Genomic DNA, 16221 nt, shown 5'->3' with positions numbered 1-16221 from the left:
CTTGGGGCCCCAGACCAGTAAGGGGCCCCAAAAGACTGACAAACTTAAAACTGCAGCAGTATCTCAAAATGTGCAAATTCTGCAATGACAGTAGGTAACCTCCCTAATGAGGCCCCATTTGACAGCACTCACTCCCGTTGCCCTGCTTAGCATCTCATGTATTATTCCTTCATTAAAAATTAAACCACTGCAGAGTAATTATCTGTCTGGGAGTGAAACAAGAAAGAGGAAGAGCGTTGAAACACTGGGAGACATAATGGTGGTTGGAGGGGCCCCTAATTCATTTTTGCCTAGGGCCCCAGCAGACCCTAGAATCGCCACTAACTAAGAACACTTGACGTTTAAATAGAAACTTGAGATGCTTTGTCATCCCAGATCTGCCCCTAGAAATAAGAGACCTTTTTCAAACCCTTCCGGGAGGTGCATGCAGTTCTCGACAGGGATGCATTTCTCGGCACAATATCGGCATGTACATAAAGATATAGGATATGCTAATTAACCCCTGACACATTTCCGGGAAAAACCTGTAATCGCTGACAGGAAGGCTTCTAGTGTTCGAATCTCCTTCTAATTAGCATGAGATCACTGCATCACCGCAAAACAAAGGGGGGTATACCTTTAAACTCTTCATTTAAATATTTCGATATATACATCCATGCCTTAATAGACGGTTAACTTTGATTTGATAGTTACACAGACATGATATAAAACTTAAAATGTGTATTAAACAGTGTTAAAATATTAAGAACGCTTCCAACCACAAGTAACCCCCCCACCCCCGTACTAGTATCAAAAATGGTATGGTCCAATCATTCGGGCTCCTCCGTTGAAGAAGTTAGAGGGGGACAAGTTAATGTTTTTATCAGCTGAAGCAGACACGGTCGTGTGTTTCATCAAACTTGTGAAGACTTTAAGGCTTTAATCTTCACTACCTGCTTTGCTCTATGTTACGGTAAGTCATTTACTGCCTTATTTAAAAGTAGCTAGATCCCAGTGATGCACTTGTTGCGCGTGAAGTTACGGTGGTACCATCCCATCAACAAGCACGCACTTACGTTACCGTGTTAAGAAAGTACGAGTACGTTTTTCGACTTTAACTTCTCCTGCTTAGTTTCTGAGATACATTACTACTTAATAATTTGCCTAATTGGTTCACAAACTTAAGGCAATGGATGCAACCAAAACAGAATAATGCACAACATTGTGTCGTGTTAAGTAAACGAGAGGGTGTTCTGTCGAATAGTGCTACCCAGTAATATGGTTCCATATATGATCTCATACAAATACAAGTAAATGTCTCTACAAGTATTTTAAAACTGTATTATATCGTGTTTGTGTTTTACAACTGTTGTTTCTCGGGACATATCTCACTTGTACTCATCAATATAAAATGATTTTAATGTTTGACACAAATTAGGAAACTGAGATTTTATTTCTTTCAACAAATTAGAAATGTGTTAAACGAAACAAATGCAGTAATTTTGTGACATTTAAAAAAAATGAAGATCAGGTTATTATGTCAAACATCATGTCAAACAGTAAGAGGAAAACCTGGGGCTAAAAATGAGTAATTTGAGTGATATTTTTGGTCTACAGGTCTAAAACTGAGACTGAATTATTAAATCCATAAGTGGAAATTAAAGAGCTTTTTTGTAAGTTGAAAAAGCTTGCTATTCATGCTGTGCTGAGCCAAATGATCTGGCTCTTTGAAAACATAAACATTTCCCATCTCTGGTTGCATTAATGCATGATAAGCTATTTAAAATAAAAATATTGTAAATCATAATATATGATTTAACTATTTAGATGTTTATGCACTTGGACCAGCCTTCAAGACTTTGTTTTTTTTCTAGATTTCAGGGCCAACTTAGGGAAAATAAATCACTGAACCCTGACTCACATGTGCCTGCTTTGGCTGTGAGTCAAACCTAAGAAGAGGTCTGCTTCCCCCCCCCCCAGCTGAAAAGTTGGTGCACCCTATTGTTTTCATGTGGGATGAGTCAGTGCAATGATGTTCCCCTGTTTATTCAGATACCCCCTTCTTATCTCATTCTTTGATGGTTTTAGCCGGCAGTGCGGAGGAGAGCTTGTGCAGTGCGGCAGAGGGGATGTTGTTTTTTCCCAGCAGCCAGCAGTGTGCTCAGAAGTAGGGATTATGACAGTCTTGGAGGGGAGTTAAGACGTACAGATGGCTGCTCTCATGTGATGCCAGGTTTCACCCTGGTCAGCAATAAGGGGATGTCTGCAAACTGCAGCCAGCACTGTTGTTGTTGAGTGAACTCAGTCAGAAGTAAAGAGTGGTGGAGTTTATAAAGCAGCTTGTATTGTGGATGTCTTGATGAGAAAGGTTGGTATTAAGGTCTCTTCTCATTCTTAGTTGCTCAATATATTCATTTTTTACACCAGATGTTGTCAATTCAGGTATATTTTGATACAAGCTTATTGATAGCACTGCTTTTGCTTTTAATTGAATACATACTTCCTCTGTTATTCAATATGGGTTATTTCTTGTAAAAAAAAAAAAGTAGAATCAAGTTTATTTTTGAGAATTTCAGGGAAATTGAAACGTTATTCCAGCAGAACGCTCTTAAGTAAATCTGTTTCATTTTATTTATGCAAAGGTATTCAACTAAAACAACAAGATACAGAGGAGAAAGCAAACAAAGCATTGCACATGTAGTTATAGTCTTAATAACTTTATTTATTTAGCACTTGAAACAAGGTTACAAAGTGCTTTACAGAATGCTTACAATGAAACAAAATAAAGCAGGACGTGAATTACTAATCAATCTTTAAAAAGGCCTTCCTATGAAAATGTGTTTTAAGCAAATATTTAAAAACAGGTAACGAGTTTGAAGGCTTGATGTCTTCGGGTAGGGCGGTCCAGAGCTGAGGGGCTCTGGTGGAAAATGCCTGGTCGCCCTTGGTTACCAGCCTTGACCTAGGAACAACCAATGACGGTGCTGTTGATGATCTGAGGTCACGGCTTGGAGCATAAGGTGTCAACAGTTCTGTAATATAAGAGGGGACCAGACTGTGTCGTGTTTTAAAAGTTGTTAAAAGTACTTGTTTGCTTCGTAAAGATAAGTACCAAGGCGGTTACATTTTCTAGTATTAGAATCGCTTTTAAAGTCAGGAAAACAAATAAAAAGAAACCAATGGCAATCCAATCTCTTCTGTGAAACCTGTTTGTAATTTGGGTCTCATTGCATCATACAGTTGGTTTTAGATTGCTCCAATATGTCTGCATTGTGCAACCTCATATTTCAGATCTCAGTAATAAAAAAAGTCATTTTGATATTTCCATAGCTTCTGTGTTGAATTTCATGAGTACAGAACTGAATACAAAGTACATAAAAACAGTGTTTCAACCAATCAGAGTATAGAGCTATAAAACTGATTAGAATCACAAATTTGGTCTTTATCTGCAAAAGCAGTCGAACACTCAATAATCAAATTCTGATCAAATAGATGTAAGAGTAATTTATATTTCTAGTTCTGTTGAGTTTTTTTGCACCATTTCCTACAGTTATTTAATGTACAGTATAATTATCAGACTGTGTCATAAACAAGTCAGATGTGAAAGCTACCGGCATTTCTGGTTTTGTGTGTTTGCGCCGACACACAGACATGAGTGAGGCTGTGTTTGAACATGTCCAAAAATCATATTCGTTAAGACGAATGGTTTTCCCCCTCTGAGCCAAGAACATTCACTTCTTGCGTTTGCCACAACTTGTGCAACACTTAATTTATATGACATTTTATTCTACAGGATTTATCAAGACCTCTTTCTCTGTTACATCTAACCCTATGCCACCATTCCTACATGGTTAGGTACAAAAGAAAACACATGTATGCACAAAGGAAGAGCATGTTGTTTGGCTCAAGGATCCATTTCCAAGCTGGTTTCAATTTTCTCCGTTTGAAAATAAAAAGAAGATTTGTTCTTTTTCTTACTTTGAGGAGATTTGGCACAACACCATGCAACAAACGGAGCATCTTCCCTTTGGTGTATTTTTATCTTTTCTTTAACTGGTTACCGTCCAGAGCACGGTTTAAGGGGATCAAAGTCGGCGGCGCGGCAGTAATTAACTGGATTAATTGATTCTGAGACGTTAATCAGATGAGCCTCGTACCAGTTGGACTCTGGGTCAGGGTAGTGTGGCAAACCTCGGGAGAGCCTTAGTTGCCAATACAACACTCCCGTTTGCCAAGCCCATTTCTGTTTGGTATGTTAAGCAGAATCCTGTAATTATACAATTCCTTTGAATAACTTTGTGTCGCTGCAGATTCTGTTGGAATATCAAAGGCATGCACAAGGATTATCTAGTTAATTTCTTCTAGTTAAGGGCTATTATCAGGATTAGAGTTTGGTAATCTCGTCACCCGGTGCCCAACTATTCCCCTGCTTTTGTAGTGTTGGCCGGTTATTTTGGTGAAAATGCTTTGAAGGTAGACTAATTAGTGTCATTAATTGAAGCATGCATTGAGTATTTTTGAGGGGAGGATAATTGTGATGGTAAAACATGACAAGGAGTCCAAGACAAGTTTCTCTTTGGAGGCAATAAAGTATATCTCATCTCATCATTTCTTATTGTACAAATTGGTAGGGCTGGGAATCTTTGGGTATCTCACGATTCGATTCAGAATCTATTTTTGATTCAAAACGATTCTGGATTCATGGATTCAAAGTCTATCTTTTGAATCAGTACATACTTCAGGATCTACTCTCGTTATCTGTGAGACTGGCTGAATTGCTTGCTGCTCCATTTTCTACTGAGTTAAAGAGCTAGCTTTAGCACTTAGCAGGGAGTGACTGATTAGCCAAAAATAATCGAATATTTGGAAGTTATGAATCGATTTAAAATCTCAGAAGATAAGAATCTTGATTTTTCCATAAATTAGACATTTTTTCCCACCTTTACAAATTGGTAACTATAAGAGTAGGGAAAAGATTGTATCAGAACATGTGTAGTTTTTTGCTGTGAATAATCGACAGTAAATCTGAGTCTTGACTCTTGACATAGAAAAACCTAACTTATTTTAGAAGATGCTGGGAAAAATCAAACGATATCGATACCTGCTCTGATACCACGGCAACATAAATAGAAGTCCAAAACACCCAATACCGGGGAATTTCATGGTTTGAATTATTTAACTCCTGAAGACTGTCTGAATTGCACAAATGAATCAGCAACATTTTGTTAATGAAACATTTAAAATTTAAGATCTGAAGTTATTTTGAAGCTTAGATACTTTTTGAGACGATCAATTATAAAGATATGAATGAATGATTTATTTTTATTTTGGTCATTCATAAAAGAATAACAGGACTCAAAAATATTTGTGGAAATAGTCCACTTACAGAAAAAACTTGACATGTTTACACTTGTCCATTTCACACAATAACATTCAAACAATCGACAACTAAAAAAAGGAATAGACTGAAGCCCAAGGCTTTTATTTCTGCCCATCCTGTAAAATCCTTCATATAAGTCAGAACATAAGCAATCCAACAAAAGATAAGAAAGAATGTAATAATATGTGGTACCAAAAAGTTTGAGAATCCAAAACTTTGACAACTTTTTTACACCCAAGACATTTTTCTAGGTGAACTTCTTTCTTGAACTTCCGTCTGATCTTAAATTCCAATCTTCTTCTGTCATTATTCACATTTAGCTATCATTGAGTCACGATTACTTCAGTTCTTCTCTTATCTCATTCTTTCTTTTATTAGATACAACATGGATGAAGTGCGAGGATCCGATAAAGAGTGACGTGTCAAGAGACTGAAGAAGTGAATCAGAGAGATAGTGCTCACCGCAGACGTTCACAAGACATCATCATGTCGGCCTCAACGAAGCAGGAGAGAACCATTTGTGTTCTCCTCCCCAACAAACACCAGCTGGACATCACAGTCGGGGTGGGTGTTTTAAAACGTCTCTTACTGTCTGATTTGTTTATAACTACAATGTTAAACAGTTTTTGCATCTTATGAATGCACATTGAATTCAAACCTCTACGTCTTTGTACCTTTCTCCAGCCGAAGTCCACAGGGCAGGATGTGTTCACCCGTGTGGCTGAGCTTCTTGGAATCAAAGAGCTGCACTTCTTTGGCCTCACAGTGGTGAAGGGTAAGCTCACTTCTCATTGACCCCTCACATCCCAACATCAAAAGACTGCTCACTAGAGATGCAGCGAGTATGAAAATCAGACCCGATACCCCTTACCCCTTATGTTTAAGATAACAATTTAGCCGATTGCAGACGCAGATAACAATTTTCTTCACTACTTCTTTTGGTGTAAGACTCCCACAATGCAACATTTCCTATCATGTTTGACCACAAAAAACAGGTCAGAGTTTGTCCAACAGGTGACTTCCTCCCCCCCCCTCCCCTCCAAAAAAGTAGATGGGGTACTAAATGGCAGCATTAAATTGATATGACACAACAGATAAAAATCGGCTACTGACATCAGTTCATGTCACATTATTTGCCGAAGGGCCGATGTTTATAAACGAGGTCAATATTAAAGGCTTTAAATGCGATTTTTTTCATCCAGCAGATGTCGCCCTTGAGCACCAGCATGAAACCAAAATAACTTGCGCTGCATTGTTGTGTTAGCATGCTAATGCTAGCGATCTTAACACTGCATGTAAATTTACCTGAAATGAGCGTGATCTAGAAACACAGTTAAGCAGTGAGTACAGTATGTTATTCTTCTTTTCTCTAGTCCCTCAATTAAACAACTTTTATACGTGAGGGGAGGAGTCAGCCGGCCGTCCGGGCGATGTAAACAAACTGAAGATAGGACTCTGAAAACATCACAGACAGTGGGACTCGGGTGTTACACCCATTGTAGACAGTCATGACTCACAGAGTTATTTTCAGAGGATATACTTGATTTCTATTATATTTAAGTGTGAAAAGCCTTTAATCCTTTCTGCTCACACCAGAGTTCACAGCTGTATTTTCAGAAGATTTTAAAATGTGACATTCTTGTTCAAGGCCTCATTGTGGCCGTCATGTAGTTGTGACTGCAAATGAATTAATCTTTCTGATGTTGTGTGTGTTGATTGTCCTAGCTGAAGTGTGTAATTATTGAGTGTTGTTTTGTGTTTGTCTCTCCTGTTACTTTAATGTCTTTGTTTCGTTTCTTTGTTTTCATATTTTTTGTCTGTATCGTATGTCTACCACCTCCTCGAATCGAGATTCATCTCAAGGAATAAACACATTTATGAACTTAGGGTAGGAAGTTTTCTGAGTCAAAGGAGTTTTGCAGTGCCACCCTTTAGAAACTGTCTTTTCATGTAACATGGTGGAAAATGTTCTCTGCCAATTGGCTACTTCATCAAAACCCAAACAATTTCATTCCTCCGACCCCGGTCTGCATAATTGAATAATGCAATCCACTTTAGCCCAGGAGCAAAGTTCTGAACTTTCTATTTGCATGTGTCCCTGCTCCTTTTCCCTCGATACAAACACGTTGAATTGCCTCCGTAATCTTGTGCGGCTCACCACTTGAACAAGCAGCCTTTTGTTTTTTGTGGTGTTGGTTCAGCGATCACTTAGGGCCTGGATTCCTGCAATATTAACTTCATTAAGCCTGGAATGCACCCTTGCATTCCTCCACTTCACTGAGGGGAGGGATGGATTGATGATGGGAAGAGGAGGGTGGGCGAAGAAAGAGGGAGCTGGTCATGACACAGGGCGCCTTTCCTAAACTCTTACTCAATCGCCTCGGTGAAGGATGAGAGGTGAAAGGAGGAGGTGTGAGTCAGAGTAGGGAAATAAAAAAAAGCTGAAAGGAGGGATGGATGTTTGAAAGAAATGAGTTGTGAAATAGCTTGGTGAGAATGATTTAGTTGGACAAAAGAGATAAGGTGGATCAAATAGAAAGATGCCCATGTCATGACTCATAGGACCAGGCTGAGAATGGTGTGACAACTTTCTCATGAAATTCTGCAAACAGCTTTTAAGCCCCTGGCAAGTTCCAAATGTATTTAAAAATTAAAGGGGACATGTTATGAAAAATCCTCTTCCACAGTGTTTCTGAACATGTGGGTAACCTGAGTGTCTACAGATCCACAAAATGTGAAATAAATCCATCCAGTCCTTTGTTTGTGGTCTGCATAAGTCTTACAACACAGAGAAAAATGCTCTGTTTCAAATGTGCTCTCCTTGTGATGTCACAGTGGGATTCTGGTAAAAAAAAATCAAAAAAAAATCCCCTCCCCTCCCCTGGTATCTCCACCCCCAGCCTAGAGCAAAACTTTTGCGCAGGTTCGGCATTTTTATTCTCTCTACAGAGGATTGATGTCTACGGGGAAAACTCAGGGGGTGGGGCTCATTGCATTTAAAGAGACACACACACCAAAACGGAGCGTTCTGATAGAGCTGGTTTATACAGGGTCACAAACCTCCTCTGGTGCTTGATTCATGTTATATTTTGACCAAAGCACAGCACAGATGTTTCATTTAGACCACAGGGGGACTGTTTGAAAAGGTTTGATAATATGTCTTCTTTAACCCCAGGTTTCTCCTGCTGCTTCGGCGGCGGCGGCGGGTGAATGTGTATGAATGGGATTAGTTCAAACTGTTGGACACATAGACGTCTCTGCCATCAGGGTGTGAATGGGTAAGGTTTGGCAGTGAAGAAGCTCTTTGAGTCGTCAGAAGACTAGAAAAGAACTTTACAAGCTGAGGTCCGTAAACTGTTTACCATTTGTCTACACGTGCATGCAGAAGTCTATTTTATGGAGATTAATTGAGGCTGAATCGATGACTGCAGGTGGAAGCTGGGATTGCATTACAGCTGACACATTCTACCTCTTCTGTTGTCCATATAGACTGTTTGCTAAAAACTACTTGGACTATAACTGAAAACCAGAACCATTCAAATCTACCTTATTCCTTAAAGGTTTCTCCAAAGCTGCCCACCAAAAACCTTTAATATAAGGATAGAAATGTCTGCTATGTTCAATACATTTACCCTTCTTGGAAAAAGACAGGAGAAATCATAAACCTGAAACGTGTCAAAAGAACAATTTTTTAAAATCTTGTTCTATTTTTAGAACTTGCAATTTTAACGAAGCCATTTTAATCTTTCTTCTTAAGGCGAGTGTCTTGGTTTTTCCTGTCATTTTTTTCAAGACTTACTCATCATACCCTTCCACCAAAGAGCATCGTCTTTTTTTGTTTTCTGACTTGTTGAAGCCCTCCTGTTCAAACACTTGGTTGTTTAACCAACAGAGCTCCGGCGCAGGGGTTTTGTCTATGCTGCTACGCTACAACTTGAATTACAGAATGGATACATAAACATTAGCACTATTGTCATTTAGCTTCCTGTTAGCCTCATTCACAAATGATAGAACAAGGGCTTATTTCTTTTACCCTAATGAATCCCATTGTTGGGGCAAATTTCACGCTTGGGTACATCAGGGTTTTGTTTGCTCGCTAACTGTCTGCTTGTTTCCTGATTGTGTGTGCCCCCCCCCCCCCCCCTCCTCCTCCAGACAATGAGCACATATTCCTAGACATGGAAGAGAAACTGAGCAACTACTTTCCTAAGCAGTGCAGGCAGGACACGGGAAAGGTAATTCAGCCTGTTAAGAAAACTCAAACATTTTCATTTGATATTTTAGGAGCGATATATTTGATGTATTTTGCTTGCTGTGACCCCTCACAAGCTCTTGTACGCATGAGTTAATTGGGAGGCACAGTTCAGTGGCCTACATGCCCCAACTTTACATTTAGCATGACAAAAAGATGCTAACACACTCAGGCCTTTTCTGACATCTCTCTCTCTACACACAGGGATCACAGAGGAGACTCTTGCCGCTGGTGCTCTGCCTCAAAGTTCAGTTCTACATAGAAAACGGTCGACTGCTATGGTACGTCCAGCCGTGTGTTTCACACTCCTTCCTAACTAGAGCTCAATCTTGCTTGCTGTGTTTTTGTTTTTCTTTAAGTCCCATCTTTGTCCTCCTATTTGACATCTTTTGTCTCCCTTCCCTCCAACCCCCCCCCCCACCCCCCCACCCCCCCCCCCCCCCACCCCTTTTCTCTTTTGGGTGATATTAGTGAACGAAAGGCACGGCATCTCTACTACTCTGACCTGCGGGAGCGGGTGCTGCGCTCTGAATGTCGTCAGCAGGAGGAGGTGTACTTCCAGCTGGCAGGTTACGCCCTGCAGGCTGACCTCGGTGACCACTCGCCGCCCAAGAGGGATATGGAGACGACCCCGTACTTTGAACCCAAGGAGTACTTTCCCCCCTGGGTAGGTGTAACTGTGTGGTAACAGAATTTAAAAAACACACATACATTTGTCTTCATTTCACTTTAATATTCTGCATTTTGAGCTTTTCCTTAAAACATTCCTGTCCCGTGTACCTCCTGTAGATTATAGCAAAGCGTGGAGTAGACTATCTGCTCTGCCACGGGCCCAAGGTGCATCAGGAGCTATGGGGCATGTCGACCCGTGATGCCACCCTGCTCTTCATCAGGGAGTCCTGCAGACTAGAGGACGTACCCGTCACATTTTACAGACTGCAGAAGGTATGAAGTCAGTTTAGTATTTTTAGTCTCATTCTTAAAGTACTGATTTTTCTGGGAGACATCCTGTGCAGAGGGTTCCTTACAGCTTAGTAAATATATATTGAAAGATGCAAAAATCAATTGATTAATAGAAATGTAACAAATCTGCAACTATTTTGATAACTGATTCGTTGTTTTAGGAATTTTATGAAACATTTGCTGGCTCTAAAATGTAAGAATTTGCTGCTTTTCCTTTAAGAGAGTAAATTGTGAGTCTTTGTTTTTAGACTGTTGGTCAGCGAAGAAAAAGCAGTTTGAAGACATACCATGAATTTGTAACGAGCTTCTTTCAAAACGTTTTGACCTTTTAAAAACTCGACAACCTATCGATTAATCCTGAAATTGTCAGCAGCTGAATTGCTGATTAAAACAAAGGTTGGTTGAGGCCTGGTCTGTATTATTAATTGGATGAAATGAACTTTGTTTTCAGCACATTTTGAAATCACAGTCCCTTCAGGCATGTTTCTTCCCCCACACTGAAATACCATCCCCCTTTTAATATAAATACATCCAGTGTGGCTTCATTTGAGCTGTGCTGGACCGGGCAATTATGTAACCCTGTATCTTTTCCAATTTATTGTCCTCCCCATTTCAAAACCACTCATCCACTGAGTGATATTTTGAAAGCTGGCCCAGTCCATTGCGTAATGCTCTCTGCTCTTTGGATGTGTTGTTAGCAGCAGCCCCCGTGTTTCTAGGCGAGGGGCTCAGCTGTGGTAAAGCTGTCTTATCTGAACTGCTCAGATGCCTGTCTGACATCTCATCATTCATGTGTCCAGGACAAAAAGGAAGAGAGAGGAACGGCTCTGCTCGGCCTGACCCTGAGAGGAATGCAAGTTTATCAGGTGCGTGCATGTGTGAGTGTGTTTTTCAATGCACAGCATATACGTCAACACATAACGTGCCCGGGGAGGGAATCTGCGTTTGCTCAACGGTTCAGTCTTTGTATCTGCGCCGCTATAAAACCTCTGACTAGACGTGTGAGGAATGTGTGGGATTGCCACCAGCAGCGGTGCATGAGTAGATAGGAGCCGTCCACCCTGCCTGTCAGTTGTTTGATCTGTCCGTCAGGGGGCCATCTGGGGGGATTAGGGCACCGGGCCTGGCTGATTAAAGAGCCAACAGACCGTGAGATATCTCGAGAAGCTCTTAGCCTCTTTGCCAAGTCCAGATGGCTCCTGCCAACAGACAAGACAACTGATTATTGATCACTAATTTGAGGATAAAAGCAAGAAGCTTACACGTCATGAAGGCTGTTTTTCTTTTTTTAACACACAATAGTTCAAGAGCATTTGAGCTATTTCTCTAATCTGTGTGTGTTTCTGTTATCATAGGAGGTGAACAACATACGGCAGCTGCTGTACGACTTCCCCTGGTCAAACGTGGGACGTCTCACCTTCCTGGTATGCCCGTTTCTATGTCTCCCTTCAGATGAGGTGGAAAGGTTGTTTATTATTTAATGGGCATTAGCTATGTACACTTCAGTATTTGCAATATGTCGTTCCTATTCAGGGTAAGAAATTTGAGATCCAGCCAGATGGTTTGCCTTCAGCCAGGAAGCTGGTTTATTTTACCGGCTCGTCGTTCCGCTCTCGCCACCTCCTCCTGCACCTGAGCAGCAGCCACCGCATCTACCTCAGCCTCCAGCCGTCCCTCAAACACCTCCGCCAGCTGGAGGAGACCGAAGGTAGGAGAGGGATACGTGAATACAGATTGGTACCTTTAGTTTGGCTTTGAGCTATTTATATTCAGCTGAAATATTTAACACCTGAAGTCAAATGGTTAAATTAGGGTCACTTTTATTAGCCTGTACCTTTTTGAAATATTTGACATTTTACACTTTTATAGTACATTTGTTAGATTTAAACTATTTGGAACAAACTTGAATTAAAGAACAAATTAATAATTTAAGAGAAGATATCATTGTGATGCCTCATATTGCTGCTAGAATGAAATAGTTTGTCAAAGATCTAAATGTAAAAACCTGTTTTCTAAAAGTTTGGCCGTTGGGTAAAATGTAAATAAAAACAGGATGGGATGATTTGCAAAACATTGAAACCTGATGAACCTTGATTGAAAATAGCACAAAGACAAAACATATCAAATGTTGAAACTAAGAAGTGTCATTATTTTTGTAAAATGATATGTCTAATATGAACATATTTCAAAATAAATGTATTTTTATTTTTTTTCAATTTTAGAGAAGAAACGTTACAGAGAGTCGTATATCAGCGATGACCTCGACTTGGACCCCCCGGGCAGCGAGAGCAGCCCCGGCCTGTCCCGACGCTCCACCAGCAGCTCTGGAATCGAAGCCGACGCTCGACAACACAGCCTCTCCACCGAGATGACCTCCATGGAGGAGGAAGGTCACCGGCAGGTCGAGAAGTGTTTCAGCGCCGCTACCAGCCGTGGCAGCTCCTGTACCTCCGGGTTCGACGCAGGAAGTAAAGGTCGAATGGAAGACGAGGGCTGGCAGGAGGAAGGTGAGAGGCTTATTACCCTGAAACACTCATTACTGGACATTAAATCTATTGCTTCTGATTGGACTCTAATATGATTATATAGTTTCAGAAAATGAGAAATCATTTTTCCTAACTGTTAATTTCTGTTTTTTTGAAGAGATTGAGATCAGTGTAGAAAGCCCAAAGGAGGTTCTCGTTGATGACCCTTATGAGATGTTCCAGCTGGCTGATCTTCTCGATGGAGTGTCGGTGGATTGTTCAGGACTTTCCTCAGAGACTTGCTCACCAGGTATTAATCCCTTGATCCTGCTGACATATAGGGCTTTCGCACTTGCAGAAAAATCCTGAAAAACTCCTGATAGACCAGGGGGAGCTGCATGTGTGAATACAAACAGCTGTATTTTTTTGCTCTGACTTCACCCGGAGTTTCTCCTGCAAGACCCCTAGAATTTATTCTGCAGCAAGTCAGAGTGAGCTGATGTGAGAACTCAGCAGGATATTATCCGGAGAATTGACCTTGAGCCAATGGGAGGGGGAGAGAAGTTTATATACCACTCTTTTTTTGGATGGTCTAATTTCGTCAAATTACACAGAGCATTGATATAAAAGCAAAATATTCTCATTATAGTGTCGTATAGCGGACTCTGATGCTTTGTCTGCTACTTCTGCATGTCTTACCTTGGGAGACCCCCCGCCCCCTCTGCCCCCCCCCCCCCCCCCGTCTGACGGGGATAGTCTCCCGCTGTGAGGAGCATATGTAAACAGCCAGGTCAGGAGAATATCCAGAGCATTCCTCCTGAAGTCATCTGAACTTATCCAGATATTTCCAGGAGTGCAGATGTGAAAATAGCTATACAGATTAATATGTGAAAAAAGAGTTCTTTACATTTTTAATCTTGTCATCTTGTTGGTTCTACAGAAAACAAAACGTGTCCCCCAGAGAGCGATGAAGATCTTGTAAATTTACGGAACAAGGAGTTGCAACAGGTTAGTGACCCGTCATCTTTTTTTTTCTTTGCCTCATTCTGATTCCTCTGTTTTCTCTCCTTACCTCCTCTCCTCCTCCTGTCTCTCTTCCAGATACCGAGGGCTCAAGTTTGCGTGGATCGGCACAGCCACAGTTTGGATGACGTGCGTCTTTTCCCGACCCCGGCGCCCCTTGGGATGACACTGCCTCCCGATTCCTCCCACAGCTACACCTTTGGCCTTCCAGATGCCTCCGCACACACTAAGACCCCCGTCGATCACTGTCACACCCTCTCACACTGCCAAGGCAAACCCACCTTCTACGGCCGCAGGTCGACCAACTGCCTCTCTCTGGACACGTTAGGGGATGAGCAGTTCCAGGAATTCATACTTTGAGCACGTCCACAAACACACCTGCGCTCTTCCTTTATCCACAACCTAACGCGAAGGTTGCCAACGTATGAATGTCTCAGTGTTTTTTAACAGCGAGGGATGTGTGCGCTCCAAACTGCAGAGAGATGATATTTTAAAAGAAGGGACCTCTCACTCCTCTCAGAAAACTCCTGTCCTTCATCAGCATTTAAACCACAGAACTACAAAAGAGCATATTTATTAATGTTGTACATTGTGTATATAATTATTGCAATATTTTTTTTGAAAACCATTTTAACCACGCCCACATTTCTAATCAACGCGTTTTGTAAAGTTCACACGGTCAGTTTTTTTAAAGAGTCTATGTAAGATGTACTGAGGGCATAACATTTTGATAATAAGGCGTTTTTTAATATGATGCGGTTTCTGAGGCCACGCGGTCGTGGGACTTCATTTCCTCGCACTCAGCCTGTTTTGCTAATGTAAACAATGCAATTTCCTTGTTGTATGCGGAGGGAATCTCTATAAGCCGCAGTGCTAATGTTTGTACTCCTGTATTGCCTTGTCCTCTTGATTTTTACAATCATTTTTTTGTAATGGGTTTTTATTTCTGTATAGTCTGCTCTGTCATGCTTTTCCTATTAGTCTGCCACAGAAATGGAGCTGCCGATGTGGAAAATTGAAACCCCTTTACAGCTGGTAATGCATTCACCCCAAAGCTTTCCTGTTCTATACTTGCCGCCTGCTGTCGTAATTAAAACAGAGAAGTATTATTTGTAAAGCACTATTTCTGTAACCAGCGAGTGTATAATGAAGCTGCAGAACTTTCATGTTATGTAACCCCCCCCCCCCCCCCCCCAAAAACAAAGAGCCTTTCTGTCTTTCTTCTATCCGACATATTTTCTCTGTTTTGTAAATGATAATTGAGATTCAAAAGAACTCCTGGTTTTGTACGATTTTAACTCACATGGGAAAAACTTTTATTCAAAGGCAATTTTATTTTGACTTCCAATTTTATTTCACAATACCGAACAAAACATTTTTATCTGCTGCAATGTTTTTTTATATATGTGAAAATAAATTCTTGCAATTGATTAGAAACATTTCTCATTTTTAAGTACTGTTGCACCGGTCTCATTTATTTAATAGCTTCATGATTTAATACATTTTCATGGAAACCCTTGACTTAAAATTATCCATCCATTTTCTTTACCGCTTTTCCCGTTCAGGGTCGCAGAGGGCTGAAGCCGATTCCAGCTGTCGTTGGGCAAGAGTCAGGGTACACTCTGGACTGTTCATCAGCCAATCACAGGGCTGACATATAGAGACAGACAACCAGCCACGCTCACATTCACACCTACGGGCAATTTAGAGTCACCAGTTAACCCAACGAGCATGTCTTTGGACTGTGAGAGGAAGCTGGAGAGAACCTACACATGCACGGGGAGACTCTGTCCGATGGAGATTTGATTAAATGTATAATTTAAACTCATCTGTTTCTGACTTGATAAATGTTATTTTACTGATGGGTCAATATCATATTCACTTGAGTAAGTGGAGAAACAGTAAGCCCTCCGTTGACTGGTTCATAAATTTCTTTACACTGGTTTTCTTATCACTGGAAAAAAAAAAAGTCCAGCAGGATTGCAGAAAGATCAGATAAAAAAGTGCTGACTGGTCAAAAAAAAGTTGCTTAAGATTTCTGGCCCGAGGATTATTGGAGCTTTTTTTCCTTGCTCCAGGTTTTAGTCGTATTTTAAATACCTGATGATCTTACATTTCTGAAACGATTAAATTATTTTAATATAACACCCCCAATACAC

At 40.8% G+C, this 16221-nt stretch overlaps 1 protein-coding gene across 1 annotated transcript; it reads left to right on the top strand.

The window, feature by feature from the left end:
• The first annotated feature begins 830 nt into the window (after positions 1 to 830).
• On the top strand, positions 831 to 15499 carry zgc:172136 (uncharacterized protein LOC566376 homolog). Its single transcript, XM_061039572.1, has 14 exons — positions 831 to 952; positions 5738 to 5923; positions 6044 to 6134; positions 9515 to 9594; positions 9816 to 9892; positions 10083 to 10278; positions 10401 to 10556; positions 11375 to 11440; positions 11930 to 11998; positions 12108 to 12282; positions 12797 to 13081; positions 13218 to 13349; positions 13980 to 14047; positions 14141 to 15499. Exons 2-14 carry the CDS (start codon positions 5846 to 5848, stop codon positions 14420 to 14422), a joined length of 1755 nt encoding a protein of 584 aa, XP_060895555.1. The 5' UTR covers positions 831 to 952; positions 5738 to 5845; the 3' UTR covers positions 14423 to 15499.
• The last annotated feature ends 722 nt before the right edge of the window (positions 15500 to 16221 follow it).

The sequence above is a fragment of the Labrus mixtus genome, chromosome 6 (assembly GCF_963584025.1).
Source record: "Labrus mixtus chromosome 6, fLabMix1.1, whole genome shotgun sequence".
Taxonomy (NCBI): Eukaryota; Metazoa; Chordata; class Actinopteri; order Labriformes; family Labridae; genus Labrus; species Labrus mixtus.
The sequence above is the reverse complement of the archived record's forward strand: the minus strand, read 5'-3'. Positions and strand labels throughout refer to the sequence as shown.